This window comes from Chiloscyllium plagiosum, chromosome 21 (assembly GCF_004010195.1).
Source record: "Chiloscyllium plagiosum isolate BGI_BamShark_2017 chromosome 21, ASM401019v2, whole genome shotgun sequence".
In the NCBI taxonomy this organism is placed as follows: Eukaryota; Metazoa; Chordata; class Chondrichthyes; order Orectolobiformes; family Hemiscylliidae; genus Chiloscyllium; species Chiloscyllium plagiosum.
The window spans coordinates 7,581,518-7,606,949 of record NC_057730.1 but is presented as its reverse complement, the minus strand read 5'-3'; the positions used below and the strand labels follow the sequence as shown (position 1 = coordinate 7,606,949).

General features: G+C 42.2%; 1 protein-coding gene across 1 annotated transcript in view; it reads left to right on the top strand.

The window, feature by feature from the left end:
- Positions 1-25,432, top strand: part of gsg1l (gsg1-like) — a 207,117-nt gene that overhangs the window by 98,023 nt on the left and 83,662 nt on the right. The window contains exon 2 of the mRNA XM_043711014.1: positions 23,672-23,719. Coding sequence (XP_043566949.1) covers positions 23,672-23,719 — 48 coding nt within the window. The remainder of the gene's footprint in view (positions 1-23,671; positions 23,720-25,432) is intronic.

Genomic DNA, 25,432 nt, shown 5'->3' with positions numbered 1-25,432 from the left:
GGCAGAACACTCCCTTTCACTTGAAAAAGAGAGGCTACAAGGGGTAAAATGCTGCTGGAATTCTGAAATTTAAAAGATAAAAAGATAAAGTTGCCATTGTCCTAGGGGACTGCTCATTCGTTAAATAGAGAGAGACAATAGGTGGTGGTTCAACCAGAGGGTCACCACACCTCAGCCAAGGTTGAGAAGGCAGGACCATCATGGTAACCTCAGCTGATAGAGGAATTGAACCTATGCTTTTGGCATCTCTCTGCATCTCAAACCAGCCGTGCAGCCAACTGCGCTAAAATCATTAAATGGAGATCTCACCCACCAATACTGTCTCATCTTGGGAAGAGCCACTTGTTAAAGTGTCAAACAGGCACTTACCTGGGCAGCAATGGGGCTTCCTGGTCCCCATGAGACTCCCTCAAGGGCACATTCCAGACAAAGCCATTGGGAGCAATGACTGCTTTCAGCAGCGATGGCAGTCTGGAGTTTTTTTTTTGGCCTCCTGACACACACACACACACACACACACAAGCACAGACACTCGCACACATTCAGACACAGACACACACACAGACATACACATCCTCGGCATCCCTCAATGGAGAAAATTCAATTCCACCTTGAAAATTGTGACAATTTAAACTGAAAAGGGTATGGCAGTTTTTAAATAAGGAAGCGGAAAAGGGAGGATCCGTGTTCGGGTAGATATGCCTTCCATCATAAAATAGATGATGGTGCACGAGGAAATTGGCTCCTTGGCAAGGTAGATGCAACAATTTTCCTTTGACCTTGTGTAAGGGAAATCCCTGGCCAAGTAAGTCAGCATGGAGGGCCAAGATGATTGAAAGGAGAATACAGCAATGAGTCAAGCTCAAAGTCAATTGAAAAGGGGCTGTATCCTTCAGCAGGCTAGATGACAGATGGTTTCAGGGTCAGAAAGGTGCAGGACAGAAGAGATAGAGAAAATGCAACAATGCGTGAGAGTGGAAGGAGAGATGGGGGATCAGAAGCTTTGGAGAGTTGTTGACATCTGTAGTCTTGACATCAGAAAGTAGGAAATAATTACCTTTGTTGAAGCATTTGTTAAGAAAATGGATGGAATGGAAGAGTAGCCCAAGACAGCATTAAGAACCATCTTAAATCATTGCTGTTTCTAACTACCGCCATTCGATTTGTAATTCTGGTCCTTCAAGTATTTTTTGAAAGGTTAGAGATTTCTCTCTTAGAATGTTTGAAGCCTTATCTGTCTTAAAGCAGTACATCACTCAGAAACGTTTGACAGAAATAACTCCACAGGGGCCAGTATCCTGAGACCAAGTCCCTCTTTATTTACATGTGCAGTGTACTTGACACTTCCTCAGAGTCAGCTGTCAGAGAACATCTCTGAGACACACACACACACACACGTGCGCCCCATGGCCCAAAAACTTCAACACCCCCTCCTACTCCGCCAAGGGCATGCAGGTCCTGGGCCTCCTCAATCGCTCCGCCTAATGCCTGGAGGAAGACCGCTTCATCTTCCGCCTTGGGACCCTCCAACCACACGGGATCAATGTGAATTTCACCAGTTTCCTCATCTCCCCTCCCCCCACCTTATCCCAGATCTAACCTTCCAACTTGGCACCNAGGGCTTTTGCTCGAAACATCGATTCTCCTGCTCCTCGGATGCTGCCTGACCTGCTGCGCTTTTCAGCACCAAACTCTCGGCTTTAAGATAGAGTCAAGCTGCTGAACAGTGAAGTCAAAAATCTGCTTATTATGGCAGTCTGTGGCATTCAGGATGTGGCAACAGAGCTTTAAGGAGCATCGAAGAGAGAGCTGTAATTGTAGGCAGATGGGCAATTCAAAGATCGGAATTACAATTGGAATGCATGTGGAATAATTGAGGCAGAGACAATTGCTGAGAAAGACAGGCTTAATGTTTTATTTTCAGCATTTCCCATTGCCTTTTCTTATACTACTTGCGATAGTGTGCTGTTTCTAAATACAGCTATTTGATTTCTAATTCTAATCCTTCAAGTATTTTTTAAAAGGTTAGAGTTTTCTTTCTTAGAATGATTGAAGCCTTTATCTGACTTAAAGCAGTACATTGCTCAGAAACGTTTGACAGAAATAACTCCACAGGGGCCGGTATCCTGAGACCAAGTCATTCTCCATTTACATGTGCAGTGTACTTGACACTTCCTCAGAGTCAGCTCTCAGAGTGAGCAGTACCTCTGACACTCCTGTTTATTTTTTTTTTCCCCTTCAGTCCTTCTGTTTGCAAATGTCTTTAAATACTTCCTCAGAGGCTGGTATCCCATCACCAAGTCACCATTTACTTACACATGGAGAGTCCTTGACACTGATCCAGCTCCCTCAGATCCAGCTGACACTCCTGTTTATATCTGTCAGCCAGGGCTCCCTGATTTGACCAGGTCAACAGCCCCAATCAGGGAACTCATATTTTCTGAGGTCTACCTGGCTGTCCTCATTCCAACCACGACAATTCCTGCACAGAAAATTAATGTCATTGTAGTGATAGAGTAAATGTCAGTAATGTAGCTGCAGCTGTTAAAAAATGGCCTTGATAAAACAGCTCCCAAGATCTTATTTTATCTCACTGAAACATTCACTTCACACTGACACCTACTCAGAGTTCTGACTGCTACCAGTATTCAAATAAACTCTCTCAATATCTGACCGATATTTGTCAGGGAATCTTTTGAGCAAAAGCTTCCCGCACTTTCCACTTCAGATGTGTTATAATGCCTTTGTCTTTTGATTTTCAGGATCAGATGACTCATTATCTTTGAAGGTTTCACTTCGTTATTATAAGTTTCTTCAGTAACATAAATCATTGTCTCAAGCTTTTTGGAATCTATCCTTTGGTGTATATTTGATGTCAACTTTCTGCTGTCACTTCTAATTCTATCTTTCCAAAGTGCTTCTAGATATTACATTGTGACTTCATCTATTCTTGAAGCATTTCCTGTGTTCATCAGTGTCAAAGCTTTTGATTTAATGTTATCAGAATGTTTTTCCCACCACTTGCTTCCAACTCATGAAGACTTTCTTGATTTGAATCATTCACTTCTAAGTTATGTCCTTCTTTTTGCTGCTGTATTCTTTTAAAGTAGTAATTATTATTGTTGTCTTTTTTACACTCACTATCTGTTATTATTCATTTACAATCAATAAAAGATTTCACCTTTCATTGAAAACTCACGTGATGTCTTTCCAGCTCCAATCCGTCATTGCACAACCATTGCTGTTTATAATTTCAAAATACTCTGTTTTGTTTCTTGACTTTCTTCTTTCTATGATCATCACCAATCTGTCCTCATCTTACTATAGAACAGATATTATTAAACTAGAAAGAGTGCAGAAAAGATTTACTAGGGTGCTGCCAGAACTGGATGTTTTGAGTCAGAAGGTGAGGCTGGATAGGCTGAGACTTTATTTCCATGGGGTGTAGGAGAGTGACGGGTGACTTGATAGTGCTTTATAAAATCATGAGTGGCTTAGATAAGGTAGATAGCCCGCAGGTTTTCCCCAATGCTAGGCGGGTCTAAACCTCGAGAGCACAGGTTTACAGTGAGAGAGGAGAAACATAAACAGGTCCAGAGGGGCAATTGTTTTAGACAGCGGGTGGTGAGTGCCTGGAACAGGCTACCAGAGGTTGTAGTGGTGGTGAGTACAATTTTGTCATTTAAGAAACATTTGGAAAGGTATATGGATTAAATAGGTATGGAGGGATATGGACCAAATGCAAGAACATGGGACTAGTTTAATAGTGAAAACTGGACGGCATGGCCAAGTTAGGCCAAAAGGCCTGTTTCCATGCTGTAGACCTTTATGAGCCCTTATATTTTCCAGTTTGGTAATATTTCCTACCTCCTTCATAATTTTCCAAATTCTGTTTCTTATTCTGAGAACAACATCTCTTTTGATTCCTCAATCCTGAGACAGTCATCCTTGTGTTTTACTTTAAGAGGTAATATCCCTTTTAACCTTTAGCATCCCAAGGTCGAAATGGTTGTACATCATTTTCCTTTTTTAGTACCTTCCATTTCAATTTAATTTTTGCTACAAGGAGTCAATGATCTGAATTTATATCTCGATTTATATCCATATAAATGTTGGTTATGCTGTTTTACTGTCAAATTGGAATAGATTTTCCCAGGAGAAACAATCTCTCATGCAGTTTGTCACTCTGACACCTCTTTGTCACCAAAAAAAAGATTTCTCAGTGAAGATTCTGCTCAGAACTTCCTCAGAAATGCAATGTTTCATATCAAGATAAGAGTGCAAGAGACCGTGTACTGTCACCAAATTATTTAATCTGTACACTGAACATCTATTCAAGGAATTAAATGTGATTCCAAGGTAATAATTGGAAGCAAAAATATAACAAAACTCTGGAATGCTGGAGACTTAGAGTTACTAGCTCAATAGGAAGACACTTAAAAATATCATCGAGGGTCGGAGGCTGAGGGGTAACCTTAGAGAGGTTTATAAAACCATGAGGGGCATGGATAGGATAAATAGACAAGGTCTTTTCCCTGGGGTGGGGGAGTCCAGAACTAGAGGGCAGAGGGGAATGATATAAAAGGGACCCAAGGGGCAAATTTTTCACGCAGAGGGTGATGAATGTATGGAATGAGCTGCCAGAAGAAGTGCTGGAGGCTGGTACAATTGTAACATTTAAAAAGCATTTGGATGAGTACATGAATAGGAAGGGGTTTGGAGGGATATGGGCCAAGTGCTGGCAAATGGGACTAGATTAGGTGAGATATCTAGCCGGCATGGACAAGTTGGACCGATAGATCTGTTTCTGTGCCATACATCTCTATGACTCTCTGACTCAAAGTAAAATCTCGCTGTTTAGAATACAGATTGATAATTAACAATTAAAAGACAAAAATAGTATAGTTACAAGGTACATATTAGAAGAAATTAGACTGAAGATTAATTTGGATGGCGTCCACTGGAACACGTCAATGCATTTGTCTATTTAAAATGAATGATAACAGAAGATGGCAGATCTGATGCAGAAGTCAGAGAAAAGAGAATAATAGCTGTAAGTATTCTCGCACATAGAGAGGCAACGTTTGATTGGTCAGCATAGTTTTGTCAGAGGGAGGTTACGTAAACCTATGGACCAGACTCAGACCACCTCAAAACACTTTTAAGAAGGCAGCCTAGATCTTAATGTTTTCATATTTTTAAAGGCAGATGTGAAGTGCCTGCTCCCGATGCAATGCGAGTGGTCAAACTACTCAACAGTAAGCAAGACACAATTTATTTAAACACTGTAGTTAAAATACAACCAAAGAAAGAGGAATTTAGAATAACAACTCTATTGGAAACGTAACAGAATAATAGATACAGTAACGATTCCTAATTAACTGCTCCAATATTGGAACAATCCATAAACACTCCTCTTGGTAAAAAAAGAATTCAGATGCAGATTTTCACATGCAGTTCTCCAATCCAGGAGGAAAACAAAACCATCAAGAGGAATTCAGAGAGGGTAGCAACCAGGAGACACTCACTGACGCTCCATCTGTTTTGAGACCCCAATGGCTTCTGCTTTAAGCTAAGCCTAAAAAACTAGAAAGCCTGGTGAGAGCTGGCTACATCCAGGAAGCTTCCATTGTTCCAACTCCAAATGGAAAAAAAAACCCAAGGCCCGACAAGCTGTTTACTCAAGGGGTCCTTGGCTGTCACTTCTACCTTACAACATCTCTTCAAAATAACTAGAACAAAAAACCGCAGCACTGTCACAGACATACCAACCAAATTTGATGGAATTTTTCAAGGAGGTTATCAGGTCTGTAGGTGAGGGTAGTACAGTTGATATGGTTGATATGGATTTCAGCTAACGGGGTGTAGATGAGATTTGGAAATAGTGTGCACTGCGGATGCTGGAGAGTTAGAGTGGATAAGGGTAAAGCTGGAAAAAGCACCGCAAGTCAGGCAGCATCAGAGGAAGAGGGGAGCCAACGTTTCAGGTCGAAACCTTTCAGCAGGACTCAGTGCAGTCCTGACGCAGAGGAGAGTCACTAGGTTGCTGCCTGGGATGCCATATTTCAGCGACAAAGACAGGCTACACAAGCTCAGGTTGTTTTCTTTGGTGTAGAGAAAGCTGAAGGGGACCTGATTGAGGCGGGTAGAAGATTATGAGGGGCTTGGACAAGGTGGATAGGAAGCAGTTGTTCCTTTTAGTTGAAGAGTCAATAATGGAAGTGAGGGATTGGCCATAATTTTAAGGTGAAAGGAAGGGGATTTGAGGAAAAGATTTTTCAACCAGAGGGTGTCGGGGATCTGGAACAAGCTGCCTGAGAGGGAATAGAAGCAAGAAACCTCACAGCCTTTAAAAAGCACTTGGATGAGCACTTGAAATGCCATAGCATTCAAGGATATTGGCCAAGTGCTGGAAAGTGGAATTTGTGTAGTTAGGTTGGCACAGACTTGATTGGCTTAAGAGTCTCTTCTGTGCTTTATGACTCTAAATAATTTTGTGAAGAGGATATGTATATTTAGCAACAAGGAGACACTAGTTTGTAATGAAAAACCCACAAGATGCTACATAGAACTCCTGAATTGTTACAGTGCAAAAGGCCATTCAGTCCATCATATCTGTACTAGTTCTTGAAATGAACAACTGAACCAGTGTCACCTCTCACCTTTCCCTTGCAACCATTTGCCTCATTTCTATTTAGTTAAGCACTTAATGCCTTCCTGAATGCCTCAATTGAATCTGCCTCCACCACAAAACCTGGCAGTAAATTCCAGACCCAAACTGATCACCGTAAAAAAGCTTAACCTCACGATTCTTGCAAATCACTTTAAATCTGTACTTTCTGTTCTCCATCCTTTTTTCAGAGTGGGGAATAGTTTCTCTCCAGATTTTATCCACATTCCTGTCTGCCTCAGGAACCTGGACAATAAAGAAAGATTCATATGAGAAAAAAAAGAGGCATTTGAAATGTCGCTGCTAAGACATAAGTTAAAAATTCTGAATACAGACAGTAAGACAAATGAAGAGGCGTTTCAAATTGCAGCAGAACATAGAACTCTAAGCAAGTGTTGTGGCTGTACCGGACACTGGTGAGGCTACTTTTGGAATACTGCGTTCATTTCTGGTCTCCCTGCTACAGGCAAGATGTTGGGATACTTGAAAGAATACAGAAAAGATTTACAAGGATGTTGCCAGGGTTGGAGGGTTTGAGCTACAGGGAGAGGCTGAATAGGCTGGGGCTGTTCTCCCTGGAGCATTGGAGGCTGAAATGTGACCTTTTACAGTATAAAATCATGTGGGGCATAGATAGGGTAAATAGCCAAGGCCTTTTTTTCCCAAGATAGGGGAGTCTGAAGCTAGAGGGCATAGATTAAACATGAGAGGGGAAAGATTTAAAAGGGACCTAAGGAGCAATTGTTCTCACGCAGAGGATGGTGCGTGTATGGATTGAGCTACCAGAGGAAGTGGTGGAGTCATTTAAAAGGCATCTGGAGGGGTATATGAATAGGAAAGGTTTAGAGGGTTATGGGCCAAATGCTGACAAATGGGACTAGATTATTTTAGGATATCTGGTTGGTATAGATACATTGGAATGAAGGGTCTGTTTCTGTGCTGTACATCTCTATGACTCTAAGTATCATCTAGAAACCAAACTGTCACTATTTTGGAAACTTGATCAAAGCTGGAAAAACTATAGGGATCTCTTTTGGAGGGCAGCAGGATGAGGGGTATTCTTCGGAATAGATGGATGATCTTTGTCACAGTGTGGTTGCAATGAATATGAGAGGATGGTATGAAGACAGATGAGGGTGATATACCATTACATTGGCTCTCCCGGCAGGACTACAAACAGAATCACTTCCTTGAGGTAATGAACAAATTGAGGCAGCCTTAAAGTCTTTCTATGTCTAAAGTTTCTAGCACATACATTACCTGTAGCAATAGTCTAGTACCAAAGCAGAACTGGATTCCTCATTAACTGTTAAACAGTAGTCACGACCTGGAAATCTGATAGCTCCTGGAAATGGGAGGGGTGTATGCTGCACACTGCTGACCACATGACCAGAGGGTCCATGAGAAACTAATGCAGGAACCTCTTTGTGAAGAGTTAGGGCGCAGCTACATGCAAACTCGGAACCGAAATAGGCCATTCAGCCCCATGAACCTGCTGTCATGGTCTCACTAAAGTCTGATCTGATTACTCCATATTCCACACTGATAACATTTCACCGCTGAAAATGTGTTGCTGGAAACGCGCAGAAGGTCAGGCAGCATCCAAGGAGCAGGAGAATCGACGTTTCGGGCATGAGCCCTTCTTCTTCCTCCATTCCTGAGAAGGTCTCATGCCCGAAACGTCTATTCCCCTGCTCCTTGGATGCTGCCTGACCTGCTGCACGTTTCCAGCAACACATTTTCAGCTCTGATCTCCAGCATCTGCAGTCCTCAATTTCTCCTGATAACATTTCATCCCCCTCTTACTTATCAAGAATCTCTCAATCTCTACCTTAAAAATTACTCAAAGACTCCCCTTGCACTACCTGTTGATGAAGGCAGTTCCAACCTACGGCTCTCTGTGAGAAAAAATTGGGAAACTCTTTTCTGGAAAAGTGACCTCCCACAAAAGAGGAAGTGTCTTTCCCATATCCATTCTGTTAGGTCCCCTGAGGATTTCATCTGTTTGAATCTTGTTGCTCTAAACTCCAATGGATTCAAGCCTAACCTGTCCAACCTTTCCTCATAAGACAATCCATTCAAAATATTAGACTGGGGAAACAGTCACTGAACTGTTTCCTACAGGTTCACATCCTCCCTTAATTGAGGAGATCAATATTTGAGACTGCATTCCAGGTGCGGTCTCTCCAGTGCCCTGTAAAACTGAAGTATGCCCTCCCTAACTTTGAATTCAAAAGCCCTTGCAGTATATGAATGCATCCCATTAACTTTCCGAATTATTTTCAATACCTGCACTGTAACCTATTTTAGTTCATACTCCAGGACACCCAAATCCTTCTGCATTTCAAAACTCTGCAATCTCTCATCGTTTCAATAAGATGCTTCTTTTTTAATTCTCCCTATCAAAACAAGCATATTTACGTTTTCCCACATTATATTCCATTTGCCTACTCACTGAACCTATTGAAATCCCTTTGTAGCATCCTATGTTCTTTTTGCAACATATTTTACTATATTTGTGTCAGGTTCAGCTGATTTCCCTTCAACCCCTTCATTCAAGTTATTAATTTAAGCTGTATAAATTTTAGAAATTGTTGCTGACCCAACACTGATAAGAGTGGCACCCCACACTCACCCCACTCTTGCCAGCCAGAAGATTACCCATTTATGCCTCATCCCTGCTTCCTTTCACTGTGTAATGCATTGGATGTGGCACTGTATCAAATGCCTTCTGAAAATCTAAGTGCAGAACTTCCACTGGTTCTCCTTGATCACAGAATGTATCACTTCCTCAAAAGTTTGAGTCAATTGGTTCTGCTGTTGGCTGCACAATTTCTTGACAAGTTGAAACTTTGGCACTGCTGACACCAGGAGGAGGGGAAATAGCAACAAAGAGACAAAATTGCCTGAAGTGACTGAAGTGGGCGGCACGGTGGCACAGTGGTTAACACTGTTGCCTCACAGCACCAGAGACCCGGGTTCAATTCCTGTATCAGGCGACTCTCTGTGTGGAGTTGGCACATTCTACCCGTGTCTGCGTGGGTTTCCTCAGGGTGCTCCGGTTTCCTCCCACAGTCCAAAAATGTGCAGGTCAGGAGAATTGGCCAAGTCAAATTGCCTCTAGAGTTAGATGTAGGGAAATGGGTCTGGGTGGGTTGCGCTTCGGCGGGTTGGTGTGGACTTGTTGGGCCGAAGGGCCTGTTTCCACACTGTAAATAATCTAATCTAAGTAAAATAATCTAAAAAGAGTTGCACATAGCACACACGCAAAATCCTTGCAACTTTGAAGGAGAATTCAACCAATAAACTGCAGGATGGAGAGTTTGATTTCATGGTGGTTTGCTGCGTAGAATATTGATCTCCTCAGTTAAGGGTGGATGTAAAAATGTCTCAAGCAGTTCAGAGACAGTTTCCCAGACTAATGCATTGAATGGATGTTCTTTTGGCAATATTGTTGAACAAAAGTGGGACAAGTGTGCTGAAGAGCTGAACTTAATTTCCAGAACATGGTTACATCCCAAAAATAAGCTCAATGCCCTGACCCATATTATGAAGGTAAGAACTTTATTTTCCAATTCAACTAATCTTTGCTCACATGTTTACCACCTTCATTGCTAACAGTATTTTCCTTCTTCACTTTCCTTAGTATTCTTACAATCACTGTCCATTCACTGCCGCTCCAATTTACAGAACAACCTCGATTATTCAAACGAGACAGGCGGGGACTATTTTGTTCGGATAACTGATTGTTCAGATAACTAATTGTTCGGATAACTGATCTGATCGGAAATAAAAGAAGCCAAATTGAACATAATTATGGAAGAAGCATGCTGACAGAGTTTTTATTTCATTCAATCAATAAAATGTGTATAAACACTGGAATTGCTTAAAAGTTCATGATATTTTACAAAATAAAATTACTTTTTGGCTAGAGTTTGACTGAAGTCTGTGAAATGTTTGGCTGACATTTTCCTCTGTTTTATCCCAGTCCTCCACAGCAGCCGACATCTTTCTGAGTGGTGTCATCTCGCTCTCCAGACTAACCAAGTTTTGTCCCTCCCTCCTCAGCAGCTGCCAAGCCCTTAGAGAGAGAGAGAGAGGCGCAAAATACGGGGGGGGGGGCATGAGAGGAGATTGAAGATCTTTTTGCTGACTTCAGTTTCTATTCTCTCATCAATTTTTCTGAATGGAGGGTAATGCTTTCCTCGTATTTCCTCTTGTCAAGTCTTCCTCCTGATTATTTTCATGTGTGCTAACTCACTACAATTTGCTCTCCTCCATCAAAAAAAGATGGATGAAATTTTCTTGTCAGCTGAAAGGTATGGAGCTACTTTTTGTTTGAAAAGAAAGAGTCATCATGGGATAACGGGAGGAAACGAAGAGTACAAGCACATTCTTTGATCTAACTCCCCGGAGGATGAGCGGAGGAAAAAAAAACTGTTGGGTTTGCAAAACGGAGTGAGTCAATGTTGAGAGGGAATCTTGCAGTTACAGCGCAGAGCTTGGGCTTGCACATATGTTGCTTTTGTGTGATCACAGTCACAAACCTTTATCCTCATGGGAAAATAGGTATCGGACAGCCTTTTTATAAAACGTGAAGGACGTAACTCTAATGTCAATTCTTGAGTATATATTTGAAGTTAATTATTTGTATCTGTATTTCTATTTACATTTATAAAATGATGCATTAAATGGGCGAGGAATAGAACTTTCCTACTTCAATTGAAATGCATGTGCAGGGATTTTGAGATCTTGGTCGGATAATCCAAAATTCAGATAATTGATGTTCGGATAACCAAGGTTGTTCTGTATATGCTTTGCATTTCTGTTAATAGAACATAGAACATAGAACATTACAGTGCAGTACAGGGCCTTCGGCCCTCGATGTTGCACTGACCTGTGAAACCAATCTACACTATTCTATTATCATCCATATAATGACCATTTAAATGCCCTTAAAGTTGGCAAGTCTACTACTGTTGCAGGGAGGGCATTCCACACCCTTACTACTCCCTGAATAAAGAACCTACCACTGACATCTGTCCTATATCCATCACCCCTCAGTTTTAAGCTATGTCCCCTCGTGCTAGCCATCAACATCTGAGTAAAAACACCCTCACTGTCCACCATATCTAATACTCTGATCATCTTGTATATCTATAATAAGTCACCTCTTAACCTTCTTTCTCTAACAAAAACAGCCTCAAATCCCTCAGCCTTTCCTCATAAGACCTTCCTTCCCTACTAGGCAATATCCTAGTAAATCTCCTCTGAACCCTTTACAAAGCTTCCATATCCTTCCTATAATGCAGTGACCAGAACTGTATGCAATTCTCCAAATACGGCCACACCAGAGCTTTGTACAGCTGCAACATGACCTCATGGCTCAGAAACTCAATCCCTCTAACAATAAAACCGAACATACCGTGTGCCTTCTTAACAACCCTATCAACCTGGGTGTCAATTTTCAGGGATCTATGTACATGGATACCAAGTCTCTTTGCTCATCTACACCACCAAGACTCTTACCATTAGCCCAGTACTCTGTATTCGAGTTACTCCTTCCAAAGTGAATCACCTCACACTTTTCTGCAATAAACTCCATTTGTCACCTCTCAGCCCAGTTCTGCCATTTACTTATGTCCTTCTGTAACCTACAACATCCTTTAGCACTATCCACAACTCCACCAACTTTAGTGTCATCTGCAAATTTACTAACCAATCCTTCTTCATCCTCTCTAGGTCATTTATAAAAATGACAAACAACAGTGGCCCCAAAACAGATCCTTGCGGTACATTACTAGTAACTGAACTCCAGGATGAACATTTCCCATCATCCACCACCCTCCGTCTTCTTACAGTTAGCCAATTTCTGATCCTAACCGCTAAATCACTCTCAATCCCATGCCTCTGTACTTTGTGCAATAGCCTACCATGGGGAACCTTATCAAATGCTTTACTGAAATCCATATACATCACATTAACTGCTTTAACCTCATCCACCTGTATGTTCACCTTCTCACAGAACTCAATAAGGTTTGTGAGGCACGACCTAATCTTCACAGAACCGTGCTGACTATCCCTAATCAAATTATTCCTTTCTAGATGATTGTAAATCCTATCTCTTATAATCTTTTCCAACACTTTACCCACAACTGAAGTAAGGCTCACTGACATACAAATACCACAGTTGTCTCTACTCCCCTTCTTGAACAAGGGGATAACATTTGTTATCCTCCAGTCTTCTGGTACTATTCCTGTGGACAATGACAACATAAAGATCAAAGCCAAAGGCTCGACCATCTCCTCCCTAGATTCCCAAAGAATCCTAGGATAAATCCCATCTGGCCCAGGGGACTTATCTTTTCACACTTTCCAGAATTGCTAACACCTCCTCCTAATGAACCTCAATCCCATCTAGACTAATAGCCTGTATCTCAGTATTTTCCTCAATAAAACTGTCTTTTTCCTGTGTGAATATTGATGAAAAATATTCAATTAGTGCCTCTCCTATCTCTTCAGACTGCACGCACAACTTCCCACTACTGTCCTTGATTGGCTGTAATCTTACCCGAGTCATTCTTTTATTCCTGACATAGCTATAGAAAGCTTTAGGGTTTTGCTTGATCCTACCTGCCAAAGACTTCTCATTTCCTCTCTTGACTTTTCTTAGCTCTCTCTTTAGGTCCTCCCTGGCTAACTTGTATCTCTCAAGCACTCTAACTGAGTCTTCACATCTCATCTTTACATAAGCCTTCCTCCTCTTGACAAGAGATTCACCTTCTTTAGTAAACCACAGCTCCCTTGCTCGACCATTCCTCCCTGCCTGACTGGTACTTACTTACGCAGTAGCTGTTCCTTGAACAAACTCCACGTTTCAGTTGTGCCCATCCCTGCAGTTTCCTTCCCCATCCTATGCACTCTCCATCTTGCCTAATCGCATCGTAATTGCCTTTCTCCCAGTTATGACTCTTACCCTGCGGTATATATCTATCCCTTTCCATCACTAAAGTAAACGTAACCAAATTGTGGTTACTATCACCAAAGTGCTCACCTATCTGCAAATCTAACACCTGCCCTGGTTCATTACCCAGTACCAAATCCAATGTGGTCTCGCCCCTTGTTGGCCTGTCTACATACTGTGTCAGGAAACCCACCTGCACACACTGGACAAAAACTGACCCATCTAAAATACTTGAACAAAAGCGTTTCCAGTCAATTTTTTGGAAAGTCAGAGACCCCATAACAACTACCCTGTTACTCTCACTCCTATCCAGAATCATCTTTGCAATCCTTTCCTTCACATCCCTGGAACTATTCGGAGGCCTATGGAAAATTCCCAACAGGGTGACCTCTCCTTTCCTGTTTCTAACCTCAGCCCAAACTACCTCCGGCGACAAGTCCTCCTCAAACATCCGTTGTGCCACTGTAATACTGTTCATTATTGCAACCTTCATGTTCCACATCTCTCACCCTCTATGTAATGTCTGCACTTTGCAAAACCATGCAGAAGGCTAAACCTCATATAAAAGTTTCTTTGCTATAGGGGAAGGTTAAAAGAACATGAGGTATTCTCAGAAAGATAGAGTGCTGTGATGTTTGGAGATGAAGCCAGTCTACCTGAATTAGATTAGATTCCCTACAGTGAATTCCCTTCGGCCCTTTGGCCCAACAAGTCCACACCAACCCTCTGAAGAGTGACCCACCTAGACCCATTTCTCTCTGTCTAATGCACCTAATACTACGGGCAATTTAGCATAGCAATCCACTTGACCTGCACATCTTTGGACTGTGGGAGGAAACCAGAGGAACCCACGAAGACATGGGGAAAATGTGCAAACTCCACACAGACAGTTGCCTAAAGCTGGAATCAAACCTGGATCCTTGGCGCTGTGAGGCAACAATGTTAACCACTGAGCCACCATGCCGCCCTGAAGATGGAGAGTCATTTGGCTTGAGAGCAAAGAATCAGAGATTAGCACCATATTTCTTGAGAAGTTGGGTCTTCACATGGTAAGTGATTGAGCACTAGTATGAAGTAGTTAGCTTGGCAGAACAGCACAATACAGGAGCCAGGCTGCTAGAGAGTGCAGGTTTTGTCTATATTCTGTTGCAAGAGTTCTGGAGGTTAACACTGAGAGTCCTGGAGAAGTCTAATGGACAAGCATTGGGAAGTTCAAAGTGTTGCCAGCTAGTCAGTTAATACACATGGCTGTGAGCACGGAGGAGTTCAGTTTCTGACTAGTGTTGGACAGCGGATGGAGACCATACAGTCAGGCATGCAGCAAGATTCTGCCTCCAGGTCCTGAACTGCTCAAGACCATCCAGTGACCATTGAAGAATGCTCAGCAAACCTCCCACTTCCCAGGTTGTAGTCACCAAGGATGCCACTGAGATTTTCTCAAATCTGCTGTTTAGTTCTACGTCAACTGGTAATTATGAGAGTAATCTTTTGTTGTCCTGGAATTTGGTATCATTGTTAATAACTTAATGATGGGAAGCACAGGCGTACAACTGGAAGACAATGAGGTGGGAGTTAGAAGAATGGGGTTTTAAAGACAGAGGAACTGTTGATGGATATGGATGGCAAAAATGGTTCAGGTTAAAGCTCTGTCTTGTATGAGTTGACCTCAGGATTCTGGAGGATCAGTGGGCACTGCTGGACCAGTGTTCCTTCCTCTTTGTGCTGCTCTTCCACATTTTCCATTCCTTCCTGCTGAGTTGGTGACCGCCAATTGAAAATTGAGCAGCAGGCAGAAACGAAACATGTTGGAGACACATTCCAGGAGCATCTCAGAGCTTCCCCTGAATGGTCAAGGTAGTGGAAACTGTCTCTGAGTATGCTGTTCTACTCAGTAAGTTTTCTGATGGCATCATTGCTCTGTATCAGTCAGGTGGGTCCTGGAAGGAGTCGCAACTAATTTCTGGAAGGAAATTCCTGAAGGAACTTTGCTATATTACTGACAGTCCATGAACTTCATAATAACAGTCTCCCAGTGACAGTCTTACAGTCTGCCAGTGACAGCCTAACAGCCTCTCAATGGCAGTCTAATACCATCACAGTGACAGTCTAACACTCTCATAGTACACTCCACTAACTTCACAGTGAAAATCAACTGACCTCAGAGTGACAGTGTAATGGTCTCCCCGTGACAGTGTGATAGTCTCCCAGTGACAGAGTAAGTCTCCTCGTGACAGTCTAACCACTTCACAGTGAAAGCCAAGTGACAGTCAACCAAATTCAAAGTGACAATGTTACAGCTTCACAGCAACAGTTAAACGTACATTGATTGTTCACCAGTCACACAATTACAGTCTAACTGCCTCACACTGAAAGTTAACTGACCCCACAGTGACAACTCAAACTGATTGTTCAATCAGCCACAAATTTCTATCTAAAAGATTCACAGTGACAGCCTGACATCGCGACAGTGACAATCTAATGGACTCAGCAATTGTCTAATAACTTAAGCATAACTGAATCAGGGTGATCGTTGGCCGTGACATGCACACGGGCTCATTAATTGCCCCCATGTTTGGACAGGATTGTCAATGTTCAAGTGTGTAAGTGATTTTTAGACAGAGGAGACGGTTGCGTTTCTGGAAGTGTAGATATTTTTCTGAGAAGGGAGTGATGGCCTCAGAAGCAAAATAGCTGGGCCTGTTGGAGTTTGAGGACAATGCAGGATGAATAAACTGTACTTGCTATCACATTGTGAGGGAGACTGGCAATGTTGAGAGGATTGTATCCCCAATGACTTGCTGCATGATAAAAGTTTCTCTTTATGTCACCACAGTTTCTTTTGTCAACAACTTTCAACCTCTGCCACTTGATTCTTGAAATTTCCACCAGAGGGAACAGTGTCTCCCTCCCTGTCCTGAATCAAATCTCCTTCTCTTCAAAGAAAATGGCTCCAGCTTTTTTAAATGTAACTGAAGTTTCTCATCCCTGGAACCTTTGTGTGAATCCTTTCTGCAAGGTCTTCAATGCTTTCAAGTTCCCAGAGTGGGATGCATTATTTCAGCTGAGGGGGGACCAGTATTTTACACAACTTTACCATTTGTCTCTTTGATTTTACCCTCATCTGCTGTTGTTGCTCATCCTGCTTGTAACCAGGGGATGTGCTGTCAAGGAATACTCCTCCTAATTGTCTTGCATTGGCCTCTCTCATTCACTGGCACTTGCCTGCAGCTGGGCCTGTGGCTTCCATCAACCAATTACTCCCAGGTTGACCCCTTTTTCTGCTGCCCTCCACTTTGCCCTCGAGAATAGATCTCTGTCTCTTTTCAGCTCTGATCAAGTGGCTGAAATACTGGCATTTTCTTTTCCAGATGTAATTTCTTTGGAGTTATTTTTGCTCTTGCAATTTCAAGCAGCTCTCCATTTATAGTGTAATCTGTATGTGGAATTAAATCTTGGCATGTTGTCTAGATTTCATAGGAAAGTAGACAGAATACAACATCTTAAGAGGTTTTTTTCTTGTTAGAAGCTTGAGTTTACTTGTTGTCAACCCATCCGTCATCCTCACAAAATTACCTCTGGTGACTACCTCCTGTCTTTCTGACTTGTGCATTATATCTGCCATCTCTATTAACATGTAGTTGAAACAGACAAAGGTATTGATTTGTTCCTGTGTAACTTCAATCTTTGTTTCAGTTCCTTCGAATCTGTTCTTTCTAACTACCATTGTTTTTGGCATTTACACTCTGTTCCTAGATTTTATTTGACCTTCAATATTTTATGGGGCCTATTCTAAATCTGCAAATGGTTGTGAGCATATTACAAATTTGTTATTTTCTTGCCCCCAGGTTTTGCCTTAGGAATGACGCAATCCAAAGACGTGCAGCTTAAGTAAATTGCCCCAGAGTGTTCAGGGATATATAGGTTAGGTGCATTAGTCAGGGGTAAATGTATGGGTCTGGGTGGGTTACTCTTTGGAGGGTTGGTATGGACTTGTTGGGCCAAATGGCCTGTTTCCATATTGTAGGGACTCTATGACTCTACGATGGCACCTAATTCTCTGAATGTTTCTTCTGCCTATAGATTGAATGATTTTGACAACAGTACACCATTTTGTTGTACTCCTTTCTTCGCTTGGAACATGTCTGACTGTTTCTCTTATAATTTGATGCCTTGCTAATAACACCAGGAATATATTTTGTTTTATTAATTGCCCATCCAACCTGCTTTGTCATCAAATATAGATCCATGTCCCTGTACTCCTCCAGCCTTTTGAGATTTGCACTCTCCATTTCAAACTGTCTAATTCCAACTAAAATAAATCACTTCACACCTCTCACATCGAAGTTCATCTGTCACCTATCCACCAGAGGGAACATTTGTCAATGTCATTTTGAAGTTTGCCACTACCCTTCTCCCAGTTTACAATGCTTCCAGGGGACGTCCTAACACTGACCACTGGCGAAGTCTGGTCTGAGAAACATCCAGTAACCGTTATGCCCTATTTCTTGTGACCTAGCTACTTCTGTGCTGTTTTCATCCACACAGTACACAGGGAGAACGTGCAAACTCCACACGTACAGTCACCCAAGGCTGGAATCAAACCAGGGCCCTTGGCGCTGTGAGGCAGTAGTGCTAACCACTGAGCCACTGTGCTAAACCAATGAAGACATATGAAAGGCAACTGAATCAACAACACCCATATATACAATCACGCACAGACATTAATATACCAGTAAGTCCACAATGACTTCATTGCTAACCATTGTATAATTTTGAAGTAGATCCTGAACTGCCCAATGAACATATGGATTAGCAGCAGACCAGGCCATTCAGCCCATTGAGCCTGCTCTGCCATTCAATCAGATCATAGCTGATTAGATTGTGGCTTCCACTGCCCTGTCTAACCCAAAAGCCTTCGACTCCACTGCTGATCAAGAATCTATCTACAGCAAATGACTGTAGGGAAACGAGTTTCACAAAATTTGCAAACATCTGAGGGAGAAAACAAATCGCACATCTCCATCTGAAATGGAAGACCTTTTGGTTTAAATAGTGTCCCCAAGTTTGAGTCTCTTACACAAGTGGAAACATCCTTTCAGCATTCACACTGTCAGCATTCTCTCAGGAACTCTTATATTTCATATGTAAGATGAGCTCCCATTCTTCTACAATTCAATAGGTATATCACATCACACATAAACTGGTAGCTAACTTTTTTAAAATCTGCGAATAACTGTCACATTAACAAATAAACCTTAATATATTAAAAACAAAACCTGAATACAGCAAGACCTGACAAGGTCTTGGGCTGGTGAGTAGTAAGTAACACTTGTGTCGTACAAGTGCCAAGCAATGGCCACCTCCAACAAGAGACAATCTAATGATCACTCCTTGACATTTAATGGCCAATAAGGTCAGGGAGTAGGGATTCTGTGGCAAGGAAGATCCCCCCATGACTCTCCAGAGTCTGTCCACCATCTACAACCACATGACCAGGAGTGTGATGGAATGATTCTCCATTTGCCTGAATGAGTGAGCCTCAAACAACAACAATGCCATCCAGGACAAAGCTGCCCATTTGACTAGCACCCCATCAGGCATTTAAAGAATTCACATCCTCCACCACCGCACAGTGACAGCAGTGTGTACTGTCTCCAAGATGCACTCCAGTCACTCACCCAGGCTTGTTCAATAGCACCTTCTAAATCTGTGACTTGTACCACCTATAAGGACAGTGGCAGCAGATACATGGGAACACCACCCACTCCAAATGCTTCTCCGAGCCCCCACATCACCTTGACTTGGAACAAAATCGCGTTCCTTCACTGTCACTGCGTAAACGTGCCTGGAACCCTCTTCCCAACAGCACTGTGACTATGGATATCCCTGTGGATTGCAGTGATTCAAGATGGCGCCTCATTGCCACCTTTCCAAATGCAGTTTGGGATGGACAATAAATGCTGCCCTAGCCAACAGTGCCGACACCGACTTTCAAAATAGAAAACAAAGCAGCAAATCATTGTTACCAAATTTTAAACCTCTGCCAATTGCCTTTGATATAAAATGTATTTATTTCCCAACTTTCTTCTGAAGAAAACAATTTAGTCTTCTAAGAGATTGATACACAAAGATGGTGAGCAGTCCATATTAATATGGGCAGCACGGTGGCCCAGTGGTTAGAACTGCTGTGTTACATTGCTCGATTCCAGCCTCGGGCAACATGTCTGAGTGGAGTTTGTACGATCTGCCATCTACGTGCGTTACCTCTGGGTGTTCCAGTTTGCTCCCACAATCCAAAGATGTACAGGTCAGATGGATTGACCATGCTAAATTGCCCATAGCAAAGAGGGATGTGCAAGCTATGTGGACTAGCCATGGGAAATGCAGGGTTACAGGGATAGGGTAGGAGTTTGAGTCTAGGTGGGAATGCTTTTTGGAGGGTTGGTGTGGACTTGATGGGCTGAATGGCCTGTTTGCACATTGTACGGATTCTACATGTTACTGCTTCTGAGACCAGGACTATTTCAATTTTTAAAAAATGCCGATATGGATATTTTTGTATTAACCTGTTCCGAGATGTATAAGCACACCTCTGGAATAGACAGGACTTGAACCTAGATCCTTTAATCTGGAGGTAGGGTCACCAGCACCCTGCCATAAGAACCTACCATTCTTATTGCGTACTTCACATTCAGCTTACACATTGTCATTGATTTTGAAATAACCACTTTAAAAATGCACTTAACTTCCCAAGCAAGAAAATTGCAAGCCCAAATGAAAGACTTAACCAAAAATAAAGTTAAAAATCACACAACACCAGGTTATAGTCGAACAGGTGTAATGGGAAGCACACTAGCTTTCGGAGTGCCGCTCCTTCATCAGGTGATTGTGGAGGATACAATTGTAAGGCACAGAATTTATAACAAGAATTTACAGTGTGATGTAACTGAAATTATACATTGAAAAATATCGTAATTGTCTGTTGAGTCTTTCATCTGTTCCAATACCATGATAGTTTATTTCTTTCATGTGTAAATCACAAAACCTTTTTTTAAAAGTTGCATTCTCAGGTTAGCTGTAACAATTGGTGTTAGCTAGACAATGTGTTCACTTAACCAAAAATAGGTGCTGTCAAGTAACACTCAATGGGTCCTTTCAATTATTTCCTGAGTGGCACCTTTAGCAATAAGAGGTTGGGACCAAAGCATGTCTTGATGTTGAAAATGACGCTGTGGTGCCTCAGTCAGGGAGCATCACGTTCTGTGGAACCTTGGCTTTTGGATGATGAGAATGGACATGAAAGCTCTCCCTGTTCACCTTCTCATTATCAACAAATATCCACTTACACAGCATGCCACTGGCTAGACAGCTTCAGGAACTCTACCACAAAGCTGTTCAGTTTTCAGTCGGTATGACTTGAGCACACGGCTGGTGGTCTGAAATCTTTGACATTTATTATTTCCTGAGTAAGCTTTCTGAATTTGGGACATGTGTCAAGAGGGCAGAACAGCTTTAATTTCCAGAATGAGCAAGCTATGTGAATTTCTCACAATATAGAGACTGCGGAGCACAATGTTGGTATTCTGCATGATTCTGAACAAAAGTTTCTGAAACATAGATATTTCGAACCACGTTTCTCAGTACTTGCTTCAACCCCCTACATTCATTAAGCTTTTGTTTAAGCCCTCTATATTAATTAACCTTAACATTTCTGGGATTTGGAGTTGACACTAACAGCACAGTGGGAGGAGAGGGAGAGGTATTGAGTCAGAAGTCATTTTTATGAGTTCTTTATCAATTCGCATAATGTTAGGAATTCTAGTACAGCCAAGAAAACCTGTCTATCTTTCCTCTTTATTTAGATGTATTTGCTGGCACTAAAATGCAATTAAACAGAAACTGATTGCCATTAGGCTATCTGCAACACATCAATCAAGCAGCATTATTTAAAATTGATAGATGTGTATGCATGGCCTATTACCAATCCTCAAGACGAGGTTCATACAGTCATGGAGATGTACAGCACAGAAGCAGATCCTTCAGTTCAACTCATCCATGCTGACCAGATATCCTAAATTAATCAAGTTCCATTTGCCATCATTTGGCCATATCCCTCTAACCCTTCCTATTCATATGTCCATCCAGATGCCTTTTAAATATTGTAATTGTACCACCCTCCACCATTTCCTCTGGCAGCTCATTCCATACATGCACCACACTCTACATGAAAACATTGCCCCTTAGATCTCTTTCAAATCTTTCCCCTCTCACCTATGCCCGCTAGGTTTGCACTCCCCTACCCTGGGGAAAAGACCTTGACCGTTCACCTTATCCATGCCCCTCATGATTTAATAAATCTCAGTAGGGCCACCCCTCAGCCTCCGATACTCTAGGGAAGATGATGCCAGCCTATTCAGCCTCTCTCTATAAATCATTTCTGAACTCTTTCAAGTTTAACAACATCTTTCCTATAGAAGGGAGAACAGAATTGAATGCAGTTATCCAAAAGCCTAACCAATGTCCTGTACAGGGTCAACATGACCTTCCAACTCCATTACTCAATGCACTGACCAATAAAGGCAAGTAAACCAAATGCCTTCTTCACTATCCTGTCTATTAGCTAGATGTTCTATGTTCTATTGCTGAATCCATGAGTTCTATTATAGAATCCCTACAGTGTGGAAACAGGCCGTTCAACCGAACAAGTCCACACCAACCCTCCGAAGAGTAACCCATTCCCCATTACTCTACATTTACCCTTATTAATACACATAACCTACACATCCCTGAACACTATAAGCAATTTTGCATGGTCAATTCACCTAACCTGCACATCTGTGGATTCTGGGAGGAAACTGGAATACACAGAGGAAGCCCACATGAGTTCTATTATAGAACTCATGTGGGCTTCCTCCCGCATGAGTTATAGAACACAGGGAGAACATGCAGACTTCACACAGACAGTTGCCTGAGGCTGGAATCGAGCTTGGGTCCCTGGCGCTGTGAGGCAGCTGTGCTAACCACATTGCAACCCCCCAGTTGATGATGATCTATAACACTCTCAATAGCATAAATGACTTTCTTGGCAACAGTCAGATGACCACCAGGGTCGAAAGTGACGTGCACCATTTATAAAAATGCTAAATTTATATTTTTGAGTTTTCATTGGTTTACCACTCGACACCCTCATTTCTAATACAGACTAAGGGAGCTCCTTGGACTTGTACATAAGCTGGTTGCAGGAACAGGAGAACTGAGGCAGGAAAGGGTATACCCATCCACTCCCAGTCCTCCATATCCTCCTCCATGTGCACGGTATGAGATGTAAACAAGTTGTCTCTGCCCAGGGAAGACCATGGCGATCTCAGGGTTATGTTTAAGGGATAAAAACAGCAGAAAAACATTTCCTTCTCCTGACCACAGAATTCTTGGCTTAATTCAGAAGGTGAATTCTGGGGTAAATAGTCATTTTAACTGCTATACATTTACGTTAATGATAGTAGGTGAAGGCAGTTCAATCCACCTGGCTAATATTTCAGGCACAGAAACACAAATGGCTGGAAAAGCTCAGCAGGTCAGGACAGTATCGGTGGAGAGAAAGCAGAGTTAATGTTTCGTGTCAGGAGACCCGTCGGCAGAACTAATACTTTACCACGACAGATGGCGAAATTTGAATGCAATAAAAATCTGGGAAAGAAAGCTGGCCTCAGAGTATTGTTGATTGTTGTAAATGCCCATCTGATTCACTACAGGCATTTAGGGAGGGAAATCGATGTCCTTTCCTGGTCTGGCCTACATTTGACTTCAGACCCACAGCACTCTGGTTGACATTAAACTGCCCTCTGGGCAATTAGGGATGGATAGTAAGTGCCCCCGTTCTGTGAATGATGACGTTTCTCCTGCATTTCCTCAGAGTTGAGTATTCCTAAGGTAGTCAAAAGAGTCAGCTCCATTAAATGTTTATGATGAAAAAGCCAATGCTTAAATCTCATTCCCGGTCAATGTAAATGAAGTAATTCCAGCTTTCTTTGTTTTAGGTGAGAAGTGTCGGAATTTTATTGATCTGGCTCCGGCGTCTGAGAGAAGTGAGTAACAAAAACACATCTGTGCGTTCCCTACTCAGTGGCCTGACCTCTTAAAGTGAAACCATTGTCGGGAAGTTGCGTGCAGTACTTATGAATTGGACGGCAGGAGTTTAGGATTTGGTGAAAATGACAACGGGCAGAAAAGCAGTGTGTGATTCCTTTTAAAAAGAAATGGTGCTTTGTCTGTGCTTGGAGGTTGTACGTATTGTACAGAGAACTTACAATATTGAAATAATTGTATCAAAAGGCCTTACAGGTGGCAAAACAGCAGGTCCTGTTTTGATGTTTCGACAATGAGTTTGAATTAATTTAAACCAAGCAATTCAAAGCCAGTTGAGTTTAAAACTGATGGCGTTGACAACCTGAAACCAGGGTCATGTTATAAGAATGTGATGTGTGATGAGGGGCACTTAAGGGAGGATATTTGAAAATTGGGAGAGAGCCAACTGCCATCTGAAGAGATAAGAACTTTCTGGTTCTCAGAGAAACAAAGTACTCATAAAGGTACGCGGCAGTCTTAGATAGTCTTCGTGACATCGGAGTTTGGGGAGAGAGGCATTCAGAACAGAAGAAATTACAGCAGAAACATCTCTGACAGCAGAATCAGCAGAAGAAAGACTGGGGAGAGACAGAGGAGCATTTTGGAAGACCCATTCTGTGTGAACTCAAACAGACTAAGTTTTAATTTCTTGTTTTCTTGTTACTTGGATTTATATAAGTGGGACTTGTATTTATTTGAACAGCATCTTATTAGAATTTAAGTCCGTAAGGGAATAGTTAGTACTTAGGGGGGCATTTGTCTGGTTTGTTAGCAATTCTGTTAATTTGTTCACTGTTGGAGTTAGATAAATAAATTGTTATTTCTTGAATGTAGAGTGAGTGAAAGGATTTCATTTCATTTGACTGCTCTTTTATAACAGATTGGGCAGGGGGGAGAGGGTGTGAGGGGTAAGTTATACCACTTGGCAGACTTCTTTAGCAGATTACGAGACAGGACGAGCTTCTCTGGGTGTTGCGGTTTTAATTATCAGAGGAGTGTCGACCTCTGCTTTGTAACACTACAAGTTAAGTTGATTGACAGAAACTGTTTCGTACATCTTGAAATCACTTACGTATGCAATACTTTGAGGGGAGGTGACATTCTGGTGGAATTATCACTGGACTGTTCATCCAGAGAGCCAGGGAATGTTCCGGGGACCTGGGTTTGAGCCCCATCGTGGCAGGTGGCGGAATTTGAATTCAATACGAATCTGGAATTAAGGGACTAATGAAATGATTGTCAGGAAAGCCCTACCTGGTTAGGTAATGTCCTTTATGGAAGGAAATTGCCATCCTTCATGTGGATGGACTGGTCACAAAGGCCCAACAATGTCTCTTCTTCCTCAGGCAGCTGAGGAAATTTGGCATGACAGCGAATACCCTTGCCAACTTTTAGAGGTGCGCCATCGAGAGTATTCTGTCTGGATGTACCACTATCTGGTATGGCAACTGTACCATCCAAGATCGGAGATGGTTACAGAGAGTAGTGAACTCAGTCCAGGCAATCACAAAGACCATCCTCCCATCTATAGAATCCATCTACCAGGCCCGCTGTCAAGGAAAGGCTGCCAGGATTCTCAAATATCCATCCCACCCTGGCAATGTTTCTCTACAACCTCTAACATCGGGGAGAAGGTACAGAAGCCTGAGCATGCATCAGCCGGTTTCGTAACA